General features: G+C 34.7%; 1 protein-coding gene across 1 annotated transcript in view; it reads left to right on the top strand.

The window, feature by feature from the left end:
* LOC136030060 (chromodomain-helicase-DNA-binding protein Mi-2 homolog) overlaps positions 1-21,878 on the top strand; it is a 149,621-nt gene that overhangs the window by 63,280 nt on the left and 64,463 nt on the right. The window contains exon 12 of the mRNA XM_065708687.1: positions 14,812-14,992. Coding sequence (XP_065564759.1) covers positions 14,812-14,992 — 181 coding nt within the window. The remainder of the gene's footprint in view (positions 1-14,811; positions 14,993-21,878) is intronic.

The following is a 21,878-nucleotide window of genomic DNA, read 5'->3' on the forward strand; positions in this document are numbered from 1 at the left end:
CTGTCTGTCTGTGGGTCTGTGGATCAGGTGACGTCATGTTTCAGCTGACGACATGAAATTAGTTGCCGTCATTTTTGTTATGACGATGCTTAGTATATTGTAAAACACATTAATTTGGTTAATAATATACCATTTAAAACACCAAAATGAACATGCTGGAGTAGTCACTCGGTGAGAGAGGGTGTCAGAACGGAGAATGAAGGTCCCAGGTTCAAATCCTGGTTAGGCTAAAAAAGGTAAAAAACTAAAAACTAAAAAAAAAACTAAAAAAAGGCAAAAACTACAAAAAAAATAAAAACTAATAAAAAAATAAAACAGCCGAAAAACTAAAAAAACTAAAGAAACTAAAAAAAGGAAAAAACTTAAAAAACTAAAAACTAAAAAAAAACTAAAAAAAGGAAAAAACTGAAAAATAGAAAAGAAAAAGAAAACTAATAAAATTAAAAATAAACATAAAAAAATAAAAAAGATAAAAACTAAAAATAAAGTAAAAAGAAAAAACGAAAAAAAAATAAAAAAGCTAAAAAAAAGGTAAAAACCAATAAAAAACTAAAAAGAAAAAAGGTGAAAAACTAAAAAAAAATTTAATCTAAAAAACTAAAAAAAAACTAAAAGAACTAAAAAAGAAAAAAAAACTAAAAAAAGGAAAAAAAACTGAAAAATAAAGGAGAAAAGAAAACTAAAAAAATATAAATAAAAGTAAAAAAACTAAAAAGATAAAAACTTCAAAAAAAAACTAAAAAGAAAAAGAAAGAAACTAAAAAACCTTAAAAAAAGGTCAAAACCAATAAAAAAAAACTAAAAGGAAAAAAAGGGAAAAAATTAAAAATTTATTTCATCATATACCAATTCAAAAACGAATGTATACCGGGATGACGACCGGGACACAGGGAATATAAATGACACAACTACAACGGGGACGCCGGGGGCACAGGGGGATATAAATGACGACCGGGACACAAGGAATATAAATGACGCCCGGGACGCTCAAAGAGAAATCACAGACTGGGACACCGGGACACAAATGACGACCGGGACACAGGGAATATAAATGACGACCGGGACACAGGGACATAACTACAAAGGGGACGCCGGGGTGCACAGGGGGATATATAAATGACGATGGCGACTCAGGGAATGGTCGATTAGCAATCACCATCAACAAAGCTCAAGGGCAATCATTAGAATCATGAGGTATAGATCTGAATACGGATTGTTTTCCCATGGACCATTATATGTTGCATGTTCAAGAGTCGGTAAACCTGACAATCTATTTATATGCACAGACAATGGGACAGCAAAGAATGTTGTATATTCGCAAGTTTTACGTAGTTAAAAACATATATATATATATATATATATATATATATATATATATATATATATATATATATATATATATATATATATATATATATATATATATATATATATATATATATATATTCACAGGTGGGACATAGGGACACAACTACAATGGCGCGTAACTAATATGGCGCGTAACGACTTACGCGCGCGGGGGGCTTGGGGGGGGGCGCGAAGCGCCCCCACCAACTTGGTGTTGGGGTGGGGCGAAGCGCCACCGCAACAGCTAGTATATATATATATATATATATATATATATATATTTATATGACAATTTTAGAATTATATCTATCTTCTATATATATAAAAATAAGTTGTCTGTCTGTGTGTCTGTCATGAAATTAGTTGTCGTCATTTTTGCTTTGACGGTGACGTCATTCAAGATATTTAAGACATATGTTCACGTAGAAATCTATTAATGTTTAAGTTTACAATGACTGATGAACTTACCATGGCAAAAGCCGATGAAGATGCTCAAAGAGTCTATGCCAAAAAACTTGCTGCTGATAGAGAAAGTCAGAAAAGAAAGCGTGCCGAGGAATCAAAAGAACAGCAAGGAAACAGGCTTGAGGCTAAAGAACGCAAAACCGCGCAGTTAGATGAAGATCCACCTGGACAGCGAGAGTCAAAACATATCAAAACTGAAAATGATAGCGATGATGATTGGGTTTGGGATTTTGACTTGGATAAGGTCATCAATGCCTACCAGATTTTAATTAAAAAAACAAAGGTTCGGCGATATGTATTTCATAGTGAAGCTGAAAAATAAAGAAGAAAAATAAAGAAGAAAAAGAAAACTGAAAAAAGAAAAAATGTAAAAAACTAAAAAATACTAAAAAGAAAAACACTCAAAGAGAAATTACAGACCGGGACACAAATGACGACCGGGACAGAGGGAATATAAATAACGACCGGGACACTCAAAGAGAAATTACAGACTGGGATACCGGGACACAAATGACGACCGGGACACAGGGAATATAAATGACGACCAGGACACAGGCATTTAAGAACATCGTTCAAAGACAAATTTTTAATTGTAAGAAGACCGTTGAAAGAGAAATTTCTAATTGTAAAATGACTGAAGAACCTACAATGGCAACGGTACCACCATCGAAGTAGATAACCAGTGGGTTGTTCCATATTCCCCATTATTATCAAAAACATTTAATGCACACATAAACGTTGAATACTGTAACTCCGTAAAGGCAATCAAATACATATGTAAATACGTCAACAAAGGCAGTGACATGGCAGTTTTTGGCTTGCAGCCCAAAATCAAAGATTTCGACGAAATCGTACAATATCAGGCTGGAAGATATATAAGCAGTAATGAAGCTGTTTGGCGAATTCTTTCATTTCCGATACATGAACGTAGTCCAGCTGTTGTTCACTTAGCGGTACATTTACAGAATGGTCAACGTGTTTATTTCTCGGAAACCAACGTGCAACAAAGAGCCCTGAATCCACCGGATACAAAATTAACAGCTTTTTTTTTCGCTTTGCAAAAATGATTCTTTTGCAAAAAAACTGCTGTATACTGAAGTGCCTTCGTATTACACGTGGAATACTAAAAATAAAGTATTTGAACGTCGAAAACAGGGTAAGTCAGTCGACGGCCAACCTACCATCTTCAAAGATACCACGATAGGAAGACTCTACACCGGTCACCCCAATCAACATGAATGCTTCTTTCTACGCCTGCTTTTGGTGAATGTACCCGGTCCGACATCCTTTGAGTATTTGAGAACTGTAAACGGTACTATACATGACACTTACCGTAGTGCATGCCAAGCTCTGAATTTATTGGAGAATGACCAACACTGGGATAACTGCATCAATGACGCGTGCAAAACGTCAACCCCAAGTGAAATTCGTGCATTGTTTGGCATCATTTTAACAACTTGCTCTCCATCAGCTCCTACAGAGTTATGGGGAAAATATAAGTCAAAAATGTCCGTAGATATACTCCATCGAAAACAGTTATAGACGTCAGATATGACTTTTGATTTTACATCAGAAATTTATAACTACACTTTAGTTATTATAGAAGATTTGTGCGTACGTATGGCAAACAAACCTCTTCAGGATTTGGGAATGCCTTCATCTAACCGTATCGCTGCTGTTTCGACATGTGTAGAATTGGATCGTGAACAAAGTTACAGTACGAGTGATCTATTGTCGTATGTACAAAATAACATTTCCAAGTTAACGTCGGAACAAAAAGACATTTATGATACGATACTCAATTTCAGGACGTATACAACTACCTGCTGATTTCTGTAATTTAGTGACGTCCAGAAATGAATTGATTGAAAAAGTATTTCCGAATATTCTAAAAAATTATAAAAATAATAAATGGCTAAGTGAAAGAGCGATTCTCGCACCCAAAAATATAGACGTCCACGAAATCAACAATATTGTTTTGACCAAGATTCGAGACCAGGCGGTCCTTTACAAGTCAATCGACACAGTTTTGGAACCAAATGAAGCGGTTAAGTATGCATGTTTGTTTGTTTATAAAAAGAGCGTTTGCATATGACGTCATTATTAGTACATACGGCTTTGTATATGCACAGACAATGGGAAAGCCAAGAATGTTGTATATTCGCAATTTTTACGTAGTTTAACTCCTGCAGACGAAATGAATGCGTGCCTGAAAAATTCTAATTTATGGGCACACGTAAAAATATTAAAATTAACTACAAATATGCGTGTCCGATTGCAAAACGATGACTCTGGTCAAACATTTTCAGATCAATTGCTGGCAATTGGAAACGGAAAGCTCCCAGTAGTGGGAAAGCCAAAAATGTTGTATATTCGCAATTTTTACGTAGTTTGAAACACATATATAAATCTATCTATATTCACAGGTGGGACACAGGGACACAACTACAATGGCGCGTAACTAATATGGCGCGTAACGACTTACGCGCGCGGGGTGGCTTGGGGGGGCGCGAAGCGCCCCACCATCTAGGTGTTGGGGTGGCGCGAAGCGCCACCCCAACAGCTAGTATATATATATATATATATTTAAAGCTAGGATTGTTCACTGAGGCACACCACTGTCAACTTCAGGGAAGAATTCTTTCCCATTGTCTCCAAATAACCCATTGTCTCCAAATAACTAACCCCAACACCTAGTTGGTGGGGCGCTTCGCACCCCCCAAGCCCCCCCGCGCGCGTAAGTCGTTACGCGCCATATTAGTTACGCACCATTGTAGTTGTGTCCCTGTGTCCCACCTATGAATAGAGATAGATATAAATATATGTTTTTAACTACGTAAAACATGCGAATATACAACATTCTTCGCTGTCCCATTGTCTGTGCATATAAATAGATTGTCAGGTTTACTGACTCTTGAACATGCAACATATAATTGTCCATGGGAAAAACAATCCGTATTCAGATCTATACCTCATTATTCTAATGATGTGTCCCTGTGTCCCGGTCGTCATTTATATTCCCTGTGTCCCGGTGTCCCGGTCGTCATTTGTGTCCCGGTGACCCGGTCTGTAATTTCTATTCGAACAATCCCTGTCTCCCGGTCGTCATTTATATATCCCGCCTGTGCCCCCGGCGTCCCCGTTGTAGTTGTGTCCCTGTGTCCCGGTCGTCATTTATATTCCCTGTGTCCCGGTTGTGATTTGTGTCCGGGTGTCCCAGTCTGTAATTTCTCTTTGAGGTTCCCGGTCGTCACTTATATTCCCTCTGTCTCGGTCGTCATTTGTGTCCCGGTCTGTAATTTCTCTTTGAGTGTTTTTTCTTTTTAGTTTTTTTTTAGTTTTTTACCTTTTTTCTTTTTTCAGTTTTCTTTTTCTTCTTTATTTTTCAGCGTCACTATGAAGTACATATCGACGAACCTTTGTTTTTTTAACTTAAATCTGGTAGGCATTGATGACCTTATCCAAGTCAAAATCCCAAACCCAATTATCATCGCTATCATTTTCAGTTTTGATATGTTTTGACTCTCGCTGTCCAGGTGGATTTTCATCTAACTGCGCGGTTTTGCGTTCTTTAGCCGCAAGCCTGTTTTCTTGCTGTTCTTGTGATTCCTCGGAACGCTTTCTTTTCTTACTTTCTCTATCAGCAGCAAGTTTTTTGGCATAAACTCTTTGAGCAGCTTCCTCGGCTGTTGCCATTGTAGGTTCTTCAGTCATTTTACAATTAAACATTTTTCCGTGAACAAATGTCTTAAATACCGTTAATGTCGTCACCGTCATAGCAGAAATGACGACAACTAACTTCATGACGTCAGTCGACACAGAAACATGACGTCACCTGACAGACAGACACACAGACAGACAACTTATTTTTATATATATATAGATAGATGTATATGGTAAAATTCGAGTTAATTGACTTCTTGCTATCTCGGAAAGGGTTTAGGTTAGGAAAATGAAACTTTCAGGGATGAGTCTACAGGCTAAAGTATGTCCCGGGAAGATATTTTGAAGTAGCCACCTCCACTCCTCTCTCTAGAGGGCCCTGAAATTTGCCTATATGACATGTCTATACCTATTGAAATTTTGACAAAACAACATTTTACCTTAATTTCCAGTTGCTAGTTGCTTTTTCTCTGCCTTTAGTTCTGAAAATGCAATTCCTGTTATTTGAGAAGTATTTTGAGCCATATCAATGGTTTTTTTCAAAATTTAAGAAATGTATTTGTATATCTTTAAAACCTTATAAAATGGGGTAAAATTCTAGTTAATTGACTTCTTGCTGTCTCAGAAAGGGTTTAAGTTAGGAAAATGAAACTTTCAGGGGTGAATCTACAGACTAAAGTATATCCCGGGAAGGTATTTCGAAGCAACTACCTCCACTCCTTCTCCCTCTAGAGGGCCCTGACCTTTGATGACCTTTAAAAATATATGTGTTATAAAAGTGAAACCTTGCAAAATAGATCTTCTGCTTAGTTAAAGTACAACAAAATTGTTTTCAGCTTCATAACTTTGCTCAATTCCATTTTAGGTAAAATTCTAGTTAAATGACTTCTTGCTATCTCGGAAAGGGTTTACGTGAGGAAAATGAAACTTTCAGAGATGAGTCTACTTCCCGGGATATACTTTAGTCTATAGGTTCATCCCTGAAAGTTTCATTTTCCTAACTTAAACCCTTTCTGAGACAGCAAGAAGTCAATTAACTAGAATTTTACCATATATATATATATATATATATATATATATATATATATATATATATATATATATATATATATATATACATATATATATATATATACATATATATATATATATATACATATATATATATATATATATATATATATATATATATATATATATATATATATATATATATATATATATATATATATATATATATATATATATATATATATATATATATATACTTATCTATCTATATATATATATATATATATATATATATATATATATATATATATATATACTTATCTATCTATATATATATATATATATATATATATATATATATATATATATATATATATATATAATACATATATACATATATATAATACATATATATATAAATATATATATATATATATATATATATAATACATATATATATATATATATATATATATATATATATATATATAATACATATATATATATATATATATATATATATATATATATATATATATATATATATATATATATATATATATATATACTAGCTGTTGGGGTGGCGCTTCGCGCCACCCCAACACCTAGTTGGTGGGGCGCTTCGCCCCCCCCCCCCAAGCCCCCCCGCGCGCGTAAGTCGTTACGCGCCATATTAGTTATGCGCCATTGTAGTTGTGTCCCTGTGTCCCACCTGTGAATATAGATAGATTTATATATGTGTTTCAAACTACGCAAAAATTGCGAATAAACAACATTCTTGGCTTTCCCATTGTCTGTGCATATGCAAAGCCGTATGTACTAATAATGACGTCATATACAAACGCTCTTTACAAACAAACAAACATGCATCCACATAACTCGGTTTTATATAGATAGATACAATACAAATTAACTGCGTAAAACTTGCGAATAAACAACATTCTTCGCTGTCCAATTGTCGCTGCATATAAATACATTGTCAGGTTTACCGACCCTCGAACATGCAACGTACAATTGTCCATGGGAAAAACAATCAGGATTAAGATCTATACCACATTTTTCTAATGATTGACCTTGAGCTTTGTTAATGGTGATTGCAAATACTAATCGAATTGGGAATTGCAATCTTTTAAATTGAAAAAGCAGATCCGTTGGAATCATGGGAATGCGAGGAATAAGAACAGCCTCACCCTCATAAGGCCCTGTCAAGATTGTGGCCTCTATTAGGTTTTCCATTGTTTTTTTTTTACGGCAAGTCGCGTGCCATTGCAAAGCTTTGGTGGGTTGATATTTCTTAAAAGTATTATTGGTACGCCTATTTTTAGTTATAGCACGTGTGGTGGAAACCCTGAAGGATCTATGGAATTTAAAAATTCAGATGGATAATTAACCGCTTCATTTGGTTCCAAAACTGTGTCGACTGACTTGTAAAGGACTGCCTGGTCTCGAATCTTGTTCAAAACAATATTGTTGATCCCCAACACCTAGTCTATACCACATTTTTCTAATGATTGACCTTGAGCTTTGTTAATGGTGATTGCAAATACTAATCGAATTGGGAATTGCAATCTTTTAAATTGAAAAAGCAGATCCGTTGGAATCATGGGAATGCGAGGAATAAGAACAGCCTCACCCTCATAAGGCCCTGTCAAGATTGTGGCCTCTATTAGGTTTTCCATTGTTTTTTTTTACGGCAAGTGGCGTGCCATTGCAAAGCTTTGGTGGGTTGATATTTCTTAAAAGTATTATTGGTACGCCTATTTTTAGTTGTAGCACGTGTGGTGGAAACCCTGAAGGATCTATGGAATTTAAAAATTCAGATGGATAATTAACCGCTTCATTTGGTTCCAAAACTGTGTCGACTGACTTGTAAAGGACTGCCTGGTCTCGAATCTTGTTCAAAACAATATTGTTGATTTCGTAGACGTCTATATTTTTGGGTGCAAGAATCGCTCTTTCACTTAGCCATTTATTATTTTTATAATTGTTTAGAATATTCGGAAATACTTTTTCAATCAATTCATTTTTGGACGTCACTAAATTACAGAAATCAGCAGGTAGTTGTATACGTCCTGAAATTGAGTCTACTGTTTGACCAGAGTCATCGTTTTGCAATCGGACACGCATATTTGTAGTTAATTTTAATATTTTTACGTGTGCCTATAAATTAGAATTTTTTAGGCAAGCATTCATTTCGTCTGCAAGAGTTAAACTACGTAAAAATTGCGAATATACAACATTCTTGGCTTTCCCATTGTCTCTGCATATACAAAGCCGTATGTACTAATAATGACATCATATGCAAACGCTCTTTTTACAAACAAACCAACATGCATACATACAACTCGTTTTTATATAGATAGATAGATAGATAGATAGATAAAATACAAATTAACTGCGTAAAACTTGCGAATATACAACATTCTTCGCTGTCCAATTGTCGCTGCATATAAATAGATTGTCAGGTTTACCGACCCTCGAACATGCAACGTACAATTGTCAATGGGAAAAACAATCAGTATTAAGATCTATACCATTTTTCTAATGATTGACCTTGAGCTTTGTTAATGGTGATTGCAAATGCTAATCGAATTGGGAATTGCAATCTTTTAAATTGAAAAGGCAGATCCGTTGGAATCTTGGGAATGCGAGGAATAAGAACAGCCTCACCCTCAAAAGGCCCTGTCAAGATTGTGGCCTCTATTAGGTTTTCCATTGTTTTTTTTACGGCAGGTCGAGTGCCATAGCAAAGCTTTGGTGGGTTTATATTTCTTAAAAGTATTATTGGTAGGCCTATTTTTAGTTGTAGCACGTGTGGTGGAAACCCTGAGAATAATATCTCGAGGTAAAAACTGATCACCGACCATAACGATGGCCACTTCGTCGATAGTTGGAGCATTGTATCTACGCACATGTTGGCCAGGAGGCGTTTTGTCAGCGGCAATAACAATTTTATGCGTATAAGTAGGCATCAAATCGATGGCTGTTTTGAACAGACGCACTAAATTATTATTTTCGTGGAAAAGATGTTGTAATTGGGAAACGATTGTCCTATCAATGTTGGGAGAAATTTCGCAACGTGCATTCAATTCAGAATTTCTATCACTGATGAAGTACAATTGTAAAAATTTATGATTCTCGCCTGAGAATGGTAGAAGAGACCCTGCTCTATGATAAATTTGCCCTTTTACTTTGAAAGTAGACATAAATTGATCTGGATTTTCAATTTGGGCTCCAAACGACGTCATTTGGAAACATGAGTTGTATTTTCTGATTCATTTATATTCCTTATGTCCCGGTGTCCCGGTCGTCATTTATATCCCCCTGTTTTATATCCTGCTTATTTTTCAGTTTTTTCCTTTTTTCAGTTTTTTTTTTACTTTTTTAGTTCTTTTAGTTTTTACGTTTTTTAGTTTTTTAGATGAATTTTTTTTAGTTTTTTACCTTTTTTTCTTTTTAGTTTTTATTGGTTTTTACCTTTTTTTTAGCTTTTTATCTTTTTTATTTTTTTTTTATTTTTTTTTTAATTTTATTAGTATTCTTTTTCTCTTCTATTTTTCATTTTTCCTTTTTTTTAGTTTTTTTTAGTTTTTAGTTTTTTAAGTTTTTTCCTTTTTTTAGTTTCTTTAGTTTTTTTAGTTTTTCGGCTTTTTTATTTTTTTATTAGTTTTTAGTTTTTTTTGTAGTTTTTGCCTTTTTTTAGTTTTTTCAGTTTTTTTTTTAGTTTTTAGTTTTTTACCTTTTTTAGCCTAACCAGGATTTGAACCTGGGACCTTCATTCTCCGTTCTGACACCCTCTCTCACCGAGTGACTACTCCAGCATGTTCATTTTGGTGTTTTAAATGGTATATTATTAACCAAATTAATGTGTTTTACAATATACTAAGCATCGTCATAACAAAAATGACGGCAACTAATTTCATGACGTCAGCTGAAACATGACGTCACCTGATCCACAGACCCACAGACAGACAGACAACTTATTTTTATATATATAGAAGATATATATATATATATATATATATATATATATATATATATATATATATATATATATATATATATATATATATATATATATATATATATATATATATATATATATATATATATATATATATATATATATATATATATATATATATATATAGATAGATAGATAGATATGTATATAAATATATAATATTTTACATTTATATTTTAACGATTTTGGGTTTTTGTTTAGATGGAAGTCTACCATATGAATTTGCTTCGTCACTACACCCGTAAAGTTGATATGGAAGAACCACCAAAAATGGAAGACTTGCTGATCAAAGAAGAGGAGAAAGCTGCCAAAAACAAACAAAAAATGACGGAGGATCTGGATGATTTAGATGAACTGTCAACGAAGCCTAAAAAATGGACTCGAAAAAGGATTGCTGGCGCAGAATCAGATGGTCTCTATGAAAGGCAAGTCAAAATTTCTTAGTGTTTATTTCGTATATTAGTCTTAAATAGGCTTAGCCAAGTGTATATTAAACTATTTATTAATTTTGACCAATTGCGTCCAACTACAATTGACTCAAAAAAACATTTTCCGTGATTACTTCACAAGGTGACTCAGTAGAAACTTCTGTCTTAGACAGTTTGCTATTATGAAACATGCAACATTACACTTGACTATACCACAGGTTTTAGCAAGTAAGCAAGGTGTAAAGAAATCATATCTCTTCCTCTTAGTTGTCTTGTCTAGTAAATTGCCGAAATTTTTTTTGAGGGGTTTCTGGGGGGCTTTATCCAATGGTAAATTTTATTATCGGGAATATTGTGGGATACATGGCTATAACACCAAGGACTTCAGAGGGAGTATGATATAATAATTGATAGTGGTTTATTATAGCTTATAAATTGAGCTGGATAGTTCGGTGCTATCCAATGTATTCGATTTGATATTTACTCAAAACGGTTATACTTTTCAGGAGCATTGAAACATAAGTTTACATCGAACCTAAAATATCTGTAATACATTTCTGTGAAAAAAGATAAAAAGAACATAATTAAAATTACGATCGGTAAAAAGACAAGTAGCCAATGACACAAATAACGTCGTTAATTTGCAGAACAAAATGACAAGAAAGAGGATTTAGTCAAAATTGTATTATTAATAAGATTATATTATAATCTGATTATATTAATAAGATTATATTATAATCTTATAAATATTATAAGAATATATTATAATTATATTATAAAATTATATTATAAGCTGCAATGAAATGAATTGTCTGTATTTTTTCGTTTTTGATGCAAGTGCTGGGAGTTTGGGGACATTACATTTTGTTTTTTTTTATGTGGAAGCACTCTTGTCTAGCTTTTTTACAATTGTAATTAGCAAAAAGGGTACATTTTTATGTAACTTCTCTTTTTTTTTTTTTTTTTTGGTAGGGGGTAATTGGGAAAGGAGAACCCAAGTAGACTGCAGGCCCCTCCGATTCATTAGCACAAAGGTAAACATGCTATACCTGTTTAAACCAGAAACTTGCATAAATTTTTCTTTTTATTATTGAAGGACTAAAACGGATGGTCCCCCTCTACCCATCAATTTCTTAGCAGAAAGGTAGACTTGTTGCATCTTGTTTAATGCGGAATCAAACAAGGATTTTCAAACTATATTGATGCGCGTAAAATTAAACCTTTTGAACGTTTTAGTTATAAGTTTTTCAGCTTTCTTTGAAATATTTTTCTTAATGATTTATGAATTAATGAGTAAAGAAACCTGTATTAAAAGACGATGTACGTTTCTGCATAAGTACCAATAAATTAAATTACGATATCAGATGTACTTTGGTTATTGCATTGGTTTTCGGCTGTTATTCCTTGGGTCGGGACAATCGTATGAAGTGCTTTGATGCCCTTCGGAGATAGGGGAATGAAGGTCAACGGACCTAATGCGATAAAGGAAGACAAAATAATCTTAGTCTAAGACCTGATTCGCTATGCATATGCTCATCCCGCTTTGTATTTAGATCTCTCTATAACCAAGTCATTTCATTTTAATGAAAATGTCAGTAGGTATCAACACATTTAAAGTACTTGAATTTATTTACCGTTACACATATTTCATTGACTCTTCCCCCTTGAAAATTTAATTGAAAAACTATTGACCCATATTAAACTAAGTAGTATTATCACAATAACGACATTGAACAAAACAACTATAAAAAATGAAAAGTAAAAAAACTTAAAATGTGGCAAAAAGATATATAGCAAAATCGAACAAGATATATAGCAAAATCGAACAAAGCTAGGGGATATCTTGAAATGATATCATTGTATTAATTCTAAAAATAAAGTTATCAATGGGACTACGCACTTTGGTGACGTTGAAGATAAGCCAGATAGAAGTAGATATAGTTATTCTTTTTTTTTTGTTTCTTTTAAGATTCTTTTTTGCCTGCATTTGTTATTTCTTTAGACCGACGATAATCTTTGCATATTGTGTCATGATCACCAGATTGAGAGACGATGCTCATGTAAAACTAACAAAAGTTAGGTAGCTGGTGCGTGTGTGTTTTTTTTTATTTCTTTTTTTTTTGTAAAATTGTCTTTCCTCTAATCAAGATTGTGCAAATTAAGTTTTCCCTTCTACACGGTGCTAAATTTTTCCTACTAAAATGGGCACCAACTGCTCTTGAATTATCAACTTCTTCTTGAAGATCATGGCCGTTTTCCAATACAAACTAAAACTAGATCTACGTTGCATGGGCAACGTGAGGTGTTGTGGCAACCTTTGTTCGGCTAGATCGTTGCAAGAGCAACACTTTGGTTTTCGATTAAACGCTAAAGTTGTTAATCTGTAAGGATCTTAAAATAAATACTAGGTACACCAACTCGCAAAAGTTGCAAACTCCTCATCGCTAAAGATGATTGTTGCCTAAGCTGATCATTACTTACAAGTCCCCTACCTGTCTTACCACTGGAACCAAATTGGTCTTACCATCAAATACACTGGAAACAAATAATAGGTACACCAACTAGCAAAAGTTGCGAACCTCTCATCGCCGAACTTGATTATGAGCTATCACCTGACTGTTGCTTAAAACTCCCCTGTGTCTCGCAATTGGTATCGGCCTGCTTTTGGTTTCAGGGTGTACCTTACTACTGAAGTCGTCAACCCCTTTGAACTTTCAAACTGGTATATCTCATGAAGGAATTTTCTACCAAAAAATAGATAACATATACTTTGGTAAGCTCATCAAGAGCTATTGACTGCCGTCGAAAAAAAACTATCTGTCTTAGTTCAAAAGTTGACTTTTTGCCGTAGGTCAAGTTTCTAACGTCATCACCTAGGTAGGAGCAAAGGATAAACTCTAATTTCTTTAGCAATGAGAGAACTTTTAAAGTTTAAGAGGCACATCTAATACCATTTCTGTATCGGTCTATTTTTGGTTTCAGTGTGTACCTTACTACTGAATTTGTCAACCCCTTTAAACTTCCAAACTGATATATCTCAGGAACGACTTTTTCTACAAAAAAAATGGATAGTATATAATTTGATCAGCTCATCAAGAGCTATCGACTGCCGTCGAAAAAAAAAATCTATCTGTCTTAGTTCAAAAGTTGACTTTTTTGCCGTAGGCCAAGTTTCTAACGTCATCACTTAGAAAGGAGCAGAGGATAAATTCTAATTTCTTTAGCAATGAGAGAACTTTTAAAGTTTAAGAGGCACACCTGATACAATTTCTCTACCGCAATCCCAAGTGCCAAAAACCGAATGGTAAACCCAGCTGAAATCACGAACAGAAATGGGTAGAAACAATAGATTTTTGGCCCCAGGCAAGAGTTCTATGAAGCTTTCCAAAATGCAAAGTCATATTCATCAATCTGGCTTAAGGTCCACACTTTCCGTAAAAGCTGCAGTGGTTAGACCATTACCACTCTCTAGGAACAAGCTGAAATCAAGGTGCTAGAAAAAAAAACACGATAAAACCAAAGTGTTGCTCTCGTAATACAATTATTTTTTGGAAACCATTTCACAAAATAGTTCAATACTGCTTGTTATTTATAGGCTTTACCAGTCTGGAATCTGTCCTGATTGGCTTGGGGCACCTGCGTAAATAGATAAATCTGTAAATAAATGTGTACAAAAAAAATAATGTTATGTTACAAAGAAATTTAATGCTGCTTGATATTTATAGGTATTACTAGTAGGGTATTCATCCTTATTGGCTAGTGGGGCAATGATGAATGAATAAATCTATTAATAAATAAGTCTATAAAAAAAAAACTAAGGACATAATTAAATCCATTATTCTACAAAAATTTAGTGCTGGTTGTTATTTATAGGTATTATCAGTATGGTGTCCGTCCTGATTGGCTAGTGGCACATAGAGTGATCAATCATCGTTCTGTTAAGGAAGGTCTACAGTATTTGGTAAAATGGAGAGAATTAGCATACGATATGGCCACTTGGGAGGAAGAAAACCGCGATATACCTGGGTTGAAGTCTGCAATCGACGAGTATCACGTAAGTAGGATGTAATGTTGCAAGTAAGTAGTAATGTAAGCAAGTAAGTAGGATGTAATGTTGCAAGTAAGTAGTAATGTAAGCAAGTATGTAGGATGTAATGTTGCAAGTAAGTAGTAATGTAAGCAAGTAAGTAGGATGTAATGTTGCAAGTAAGTAGTAATGTAAGCAAGTAAGTAGGATGTAATGTTGCAAGTAAGTAAGCAAGTAAGTAGGATGAAATGTTAAGGGGTTATGTTTTTGAATGATTCGAGGGAAAAGTACTTTTTCTCTTTCTTTCTGTCTTTTTACAAAGGCTTGGATTTCATAGCAAGTCTGATCTTCATAGACATGAAATCCTTATGAGGTTTTCCATTTTTGGTGTAGTATCTTCTGACAATGACAAAGGGTAGTTTCCATTATCATTCTTCAGAGCTTTTTTGTAGGGGGAATAATATTTCTATTTTGCTTTTCTGAGAAAACCCAATAGAAACTGTGTTAGTAAGATCATAAGATGACTCATACTAAGCTTGGAAAGAGCTACAAATTTTTAATGGAACGAGAGTGAGTTATTGTGCAGAGTTTCATAGCAAGCTCAAAAGATAACTCATATTGATCTCAGCAGAAAATGAAATTTTAAATTGAACGATCATGGTGGTTTTTTGCGTCATTATGCAAAGATTTCTATGTTATGTAGTAGTGAAAAAAAAATCACCAATGTAAAAGCAGAAACACAGAAACAAACGCACACCATACAACCGAACATAAAAAATATAAACTATAATAAATAATAATAAATTTTTAAATAATAAGTAAAATATAATAAATAATATGTAAAATAACATAAGAATTTTAATCCAAAAACGAATTACAGAAGGATAAAGGAAGACTGTTTTCCTACTTTAGTAATTGATATAGATAAGTACTTGAACGAGGCCTTAACCCTACTCATCCATCCAATTACATAGGTCAAACAGCATAGCCATACATAATCAACCGCAAAGAATAGTCAATGGACCGGCTTTCCAAAAAATTCCAATGCTAAGTTTTAATTTTTGGTGCTCACTATGAATATGGTCATAGGCAGTTCCCTAAGTAAAGAGCGATGTGGGCACAAAATTATTATTTGTTTAGACCAGGCCACGTTCGTATCTACGTAGAAACTTCGAAAAGGGTTCAGCCAGTTGGAAATTGAGAGGGTTGGTGCGTTTTTCAATAGTTGAAAGTGATTGGAGGGCAACTAATCCCCCTCCCACGCCCACCTTTTCCCCAAACACATTCAATCAAAATTTTGAGATAGCCATTTTGTTCAACACAGTTGAAAGATCTGGAAACAATGCCTTTGAGGATGACAATTCCGCCCTCCCCCACAGCCCTCAGGACAAGGGTTGCAAGTTATGCTCTGGGGGCATTTAAGGTTTATATAGAAAGGGTGATCATATAAACTTCAGAGGGGATCATTGGATTGGTAATCAAAGCTCTAGTGCTCTCCTTTTGTTCAAAATAGTTTGAAAAGTCGGTGAATTTTGTATTAGGATGACATCCTCCCCCAAAGCCCTCAGGCAAGGGTTGTAAGTTATGCCCTGGGGGCATTTAAGGTTTATATAAAACGAGTGATCGTACAAACTTGAAAGGGGGCTCAATGGATTGTTGATCAGAAGTTTTAGTGCCCTTTTTGAGATTCAGAGTGATCGGAGGGTGAATACCCCCCAGCCCACTCACACCTTGTATTTTCCCGAAATGCATCTGACAGAAATTTTGACATGGCCTTTTGTTTTCATGGAAATTTTGAAATGAGCTCATTCGATTAAAAATTGAAAAATATTCAAAAGGCATTGGAGGGCAACTAACCCTCTCCCACGCCATTTCCCCTAATACATTCAATCAAAATTCTGAGATAGCCATTTTGTTCAACGGAATTTAAAGGTCTGGAAATTATGTCTTTGAGGATGACAAGCCCCCCCCCCAGTCCTCAGGGCAAGGGTTATAAGTCTTGGGGCATATAAGATATATATAGAAACGTTGATCGTAAAAATCTTGGAATGGGCTCATTTTATTGGAAATCAGATGTTCTAGTACCTTTTTTATGGCACTTGATATTAACCAAGTGACATATAGCAATCGCAAATTCTGTCGGTCTGTCTGTCGGTCCCGGTTTTGCTACTTTAGGCACTTCCAGGCTGGCTAGGACGATGAAATTTGGTAGGCGTATCAGGGACTGGACCAGATTAAATTAGAATAGTCTTTTTCCCGATTTGGCAATCTGGGGGGCGGAGTGGGGGGCCCGTTAATTCGGAAAAAATAGAAAAATTGAAGTACTTTTAAATTACGAACGGTTGATCAGATCTTTTTGAAATTTGATGTTTCGAAGGATATCATGTCTCAGAGCTGTTATTTTAAATCCCGACCGGATCTGGTGACACTTGAGAGGGGGGGGATTTGAGAGGGGGAAACTTAAAATCTTGGAAAACACTTAGAGTGGAGGGATCGGGATGAAACTTGGTGGTAAAAATAAACACAAGTCCTAGATACATGATGGACATAACCGGAACGGATCCGCTCTCTTTGGGGTAGTTGGGGGGGGGTTAATTCTGATAAATTAGAAAAATGAGGTATTTTTAACTTACGAACGGGTGATCGGATCTCAATGAAATTTGATATTTTGAAGAATATCATGTCTCAGAGCTCTTATTTTAAATCCCGACCGGATCTGGTGACATTTGGGGGGAGTTCAGATGGGGAAACCGAAAATCTTGGAAAACACTTAGATTGGAGGGATCGGGATGAAACCTGGTGGGAAAAATAAGCACAAGTCCTAGATACATGATTGACATAACCGGAATGGATCCGCTCTCTTTGGGGTAGTTGGGGGGGGGGGTTAATTTAGAAAAAATGAGGTATTTTTAACTTACGAACGGGTAATCGGATCTCAATGAAATATGATATTTAGAAGGATATCGTGTCTCAAAGCTCTTATTTTAAATCCTGACTGGATCTGGTGACACTGGGGGGAGTTTGGGGTAGGGGAACCTAAAATCATCGAAAACGCTTAGATTTGAGGGATCGGGATGAAATTTTGTGGGGAAAATAAACAGAAGTCTTAGATACGTAATTTACATAATTGGAACTTATCCGCTCTATTGGGTTAATTCTGAAAAATTAGAAAAAATGACGTATTTTTAACTTACGATGGAGTGATCGGATCTTCATGAAACTTCATATTTAGAAGGACATCGTAACTCAGATCTCTTATTTTAAATCTCAACCGGATCCAGCGTCATTGAGGGGGAGGCAGTTTAAAATCTTAGAAAATACTTTAAGCGGAGAGATCAGGATAAAACTGGATGGGAAGAATGCCTGTCTAAGTAGGAAAGTAAAAACCTGCCTAAGATACGTGACTGACATAACCGGACCGGATCTGCTCTCTTTGGTGTAGTTGGGTGGGGGGGGGGGTAATTTTGAAACTTGAGGTATTTGTAACTTACGAAAGGGTGACCAGATCTTAATGAAATTTGATATTTAGAAGGATCTTGTGCATTAGGTAGGTAGGTAGGTAGGTAAGTTTTATTTTATCCAAAATACAAACATAAATAAAAAAATGACAACACTAATAAATTATTGCAGTAAAAAGAAAGTCCTAAGGACTTGTGCTGCAATTTCATATTATGATTTACATCTTATAAATAAATATCTAAACATAACATCTCATGATTAACCACCTAGCCTATCTTAAATATAAAAAATAACAACACATACACATGAACAAAATACAACAAAATAATCATATTAAATATCATTTACCGGTATTCAGTCCCCACCCCACATCAATAAACTGCGAAAAAAAAGACATCAAAAACCTTCTGCCCTTCAAAACCTATTACTTAAATAAAACATTTTCAATTTATTTTTAAGCCCATATAAAGTGACAGACTCCCTGATGCCAGCCGGCAAACTATTCCAAACAGAAGGCCCCTGATTACGAACCACATATGATGATCGAACTGTTTTTCTTTGTTCATGGCTTAAAAGTTGTGAATTTCTTGTATCATAATTATGGTACTCCTGATTCATGGAGTACCTGAAAAATAATCATGAAAATACTCAGCGCATATATGTTTCATGCTCTGGAACACAAAAATTGATGCCTGGTAGTCAGGAATCTGACCAACATTTAAAACATTACACCGGGAAAAGCTAGCAGTAGTTTTGGATTCAACCTGCTCTTTTATGTCCGCAATCAACCGAATGCTTTTATTTTGCAAAATCTGGATCCTTTTGTAATTAGAGAAGAAATTGCTAGCCCAATGAACACAACCATAATCTATAAGGATGAACAAGGGAAAAATAAATGATTTTTAAAATCTTGAACGGAAAAGTTTTTTTTACACGTCTCAAAATTCCTAGACCCCTAGCCATTTTAGCACCAATAACACTGCAATGCTTTTTCCAACTAATATTATCATCTAAATAAAACCCCAAATACCTAATTTCAAAAACTTGTTTAATGGGTAAATGTCCAAAAAAAATGTTATTATTATCATTAAGTAACCTACCTGTTCTACTAAATATAATGTATTTTGTTTTAGATGCATTAAGTGCTAGGGAACTACCTACTGTAAAACTGTGCAAACGTTCAAGTGCCAAATTAGTCTTATGTGCAACCTGCACCAAACAACTGCCAATTACTGTTATCGCAGTGTCGTCCGCGAAAGAGGTCAGCGCTTCAACTCCAACATGTGAAGCCAACGAATTAACATAAATAAGATAAAGTAGAGGTCCCAGCACGGAACCTTGAGGCACTCCACACTTAACACCGAACTCTCTGCTTGATATATCTGATAAAGCAACTTTGATAGTCGGGCCATGCAAATACGATGAAAACCACTTTACACAAGTACTACCTAACCCAAGCCCACTTAGTCTACTAAGAAGAGTATTAAAATCAACAGTGTCAAAAGCCTTACGGAAATCTACAAACACAGTTAAAGGAACCATATTATTTTCAAACGCATTATCAACAAAACTTAAAAGATGGTGTACTGCATGACTAGTGGAATGTTTACTTCTGAAACCAAACTGTCCATTATACAAAATTTTCTTCGAATCCAAAAAATCATACAATCGTTTATAAATAACTTTTCCATAAATATTACTAAATACAGGTAAAATGGAAATTGGTCGCCAATTACAGGGTTCTGAGGGGTCCCCACCTTTATGTATAGGTATGATTTTAGATCGTTTCAGTTCCGACGGGAAATGCCCTTTAACCATTGAGAGATTAATTAAATGAACCAGTACCGGTAAAAGATACACCGACACATAATTAAAAGCCTTTAGGTTCAATCCATCTACACCAGAAGAAATTGATTTAAGGCTACAAACAATTTTTTCAACTTCTTCTACATTACATGGTACAAATTCAAACCCAATCTGCATGCTTGAAGGATTTACGTTAATGTTGACGGCACAACCACCTCTAGACACTTCATTCTGTATAACACTACCAATTTTCGAAAAATAATCACCCATGTAATTTGCTATTTCCAATTTATCATGAATAATTCTATTACTAGTTTTTAAATTGGTTATACACATATCTTTTTTTTCACATCCTATCACTTCACGGACAATTCCCCAAGTATCTTTTATATTACCTTCCTTAATCTTCAAACGGTTTAAATAATACTCATTCTTTGCATTTCTTTTTGAATTATTTACATAATTTCTCAACTCTTTAAACTCATTTAAAATCATTTCAGATGGATTATCAAGATATTGACAATACAACTTATTTCTTTGTCTTATTAAACTCAAAATTTCATCATTTATCCACGGCTTTCTCGGTTTAGCTTTCTTGCAATTAATTTTATTCAATGGGCAATTTTTCTCAAACACAGGGTAAAGAATATCTGAAAAAATGTTAAAAGCTTTTGAAGCATCATCCTTTTCATTGTAAACCACCTCCCAATCCAACGAACTAACTTCATTTTTAAATTTAGCCAGATTAACTTCTTTCATGTCACGCCGAAGAATCTTGTTTTTTCTTTTAATTTTACAATGTGATAACTTCTGCAACAAACAAAGAAGCGGTAAGTGGTCCGAACCAGAATGGATTAATACATCACACATGCTATCTTCCACCATAACTTCACTGACGAAAACATTATCAATCAAAGTTGCAGAATGGTCTGTTAATCGGGATGGGATAGAATTTAATGGGAAAAGACCAAATGAAAGCATGACATTAAGGAAATCCAAATTTTTGGCTTGAAGATCTAATAAATCAAAATTAAAATCACCTATGATTACAATTTTATCGAAATTTCGAAAGCTCCAATTTTAAATTCCGACCAGATCCTATGACATTGGGGGGAGTTGGAGGGGGAAACTGGAATTCTTGGAAAACGTGAAAATGGGGGTATTTTTATCTTACGAATAGGTGATTAAATCTTAATGAAATTTCATAATTAGAAGGAATTCATGTCTCAGAGCTCTTATTTCAAATCCCGACCAGATCTGTTGACATTGGGGGGAGTTTGAGGGGGAAATCTTGGAAAACACTTGGAGTGGAGGAATCGGGATGAAGCTTGGTGAATAGAATAAGCAAATGTCCTTGATACGTGATTGACGGAACCGTATGGATTCGCTCTCTTTGGGGGAGTTGGGGGGAGGGGTTCAGTGATTTGGCGAGTTTGGTGCTTCTGGACGTGCTAGGACGATGAAAATTGGTAGGCGTGCCAGGGAGCTGCACAAATTGACTTGATAAAGTCGTTTTCCCAGATTCGGCCATCTAGGGGGCTAAAGGGAAAGGAAAAATTAGAAAAAATTAGGTATTTATAACTTAAGAGTGGGTGATCGGATCTTAATGAATTTTGATATTTAGAAGGACATCGTGACTCAGAGCTCT

The sequence above is a fragment of the Artemia franciscana genome, chromosome 8 (genome assembly GCF_032884065.1).
Source record: "Artemia franciscana chromosome 8, ASM3288406v1, whole genome shotgun sequence".
In the NCBI taxonomy this organism is placed as follows: Eukaryota; Metazoa; Arthropoda; class Branchiopoda; order Anostraca; family Artemiidae; genus Artemia; species Artemia franciscana.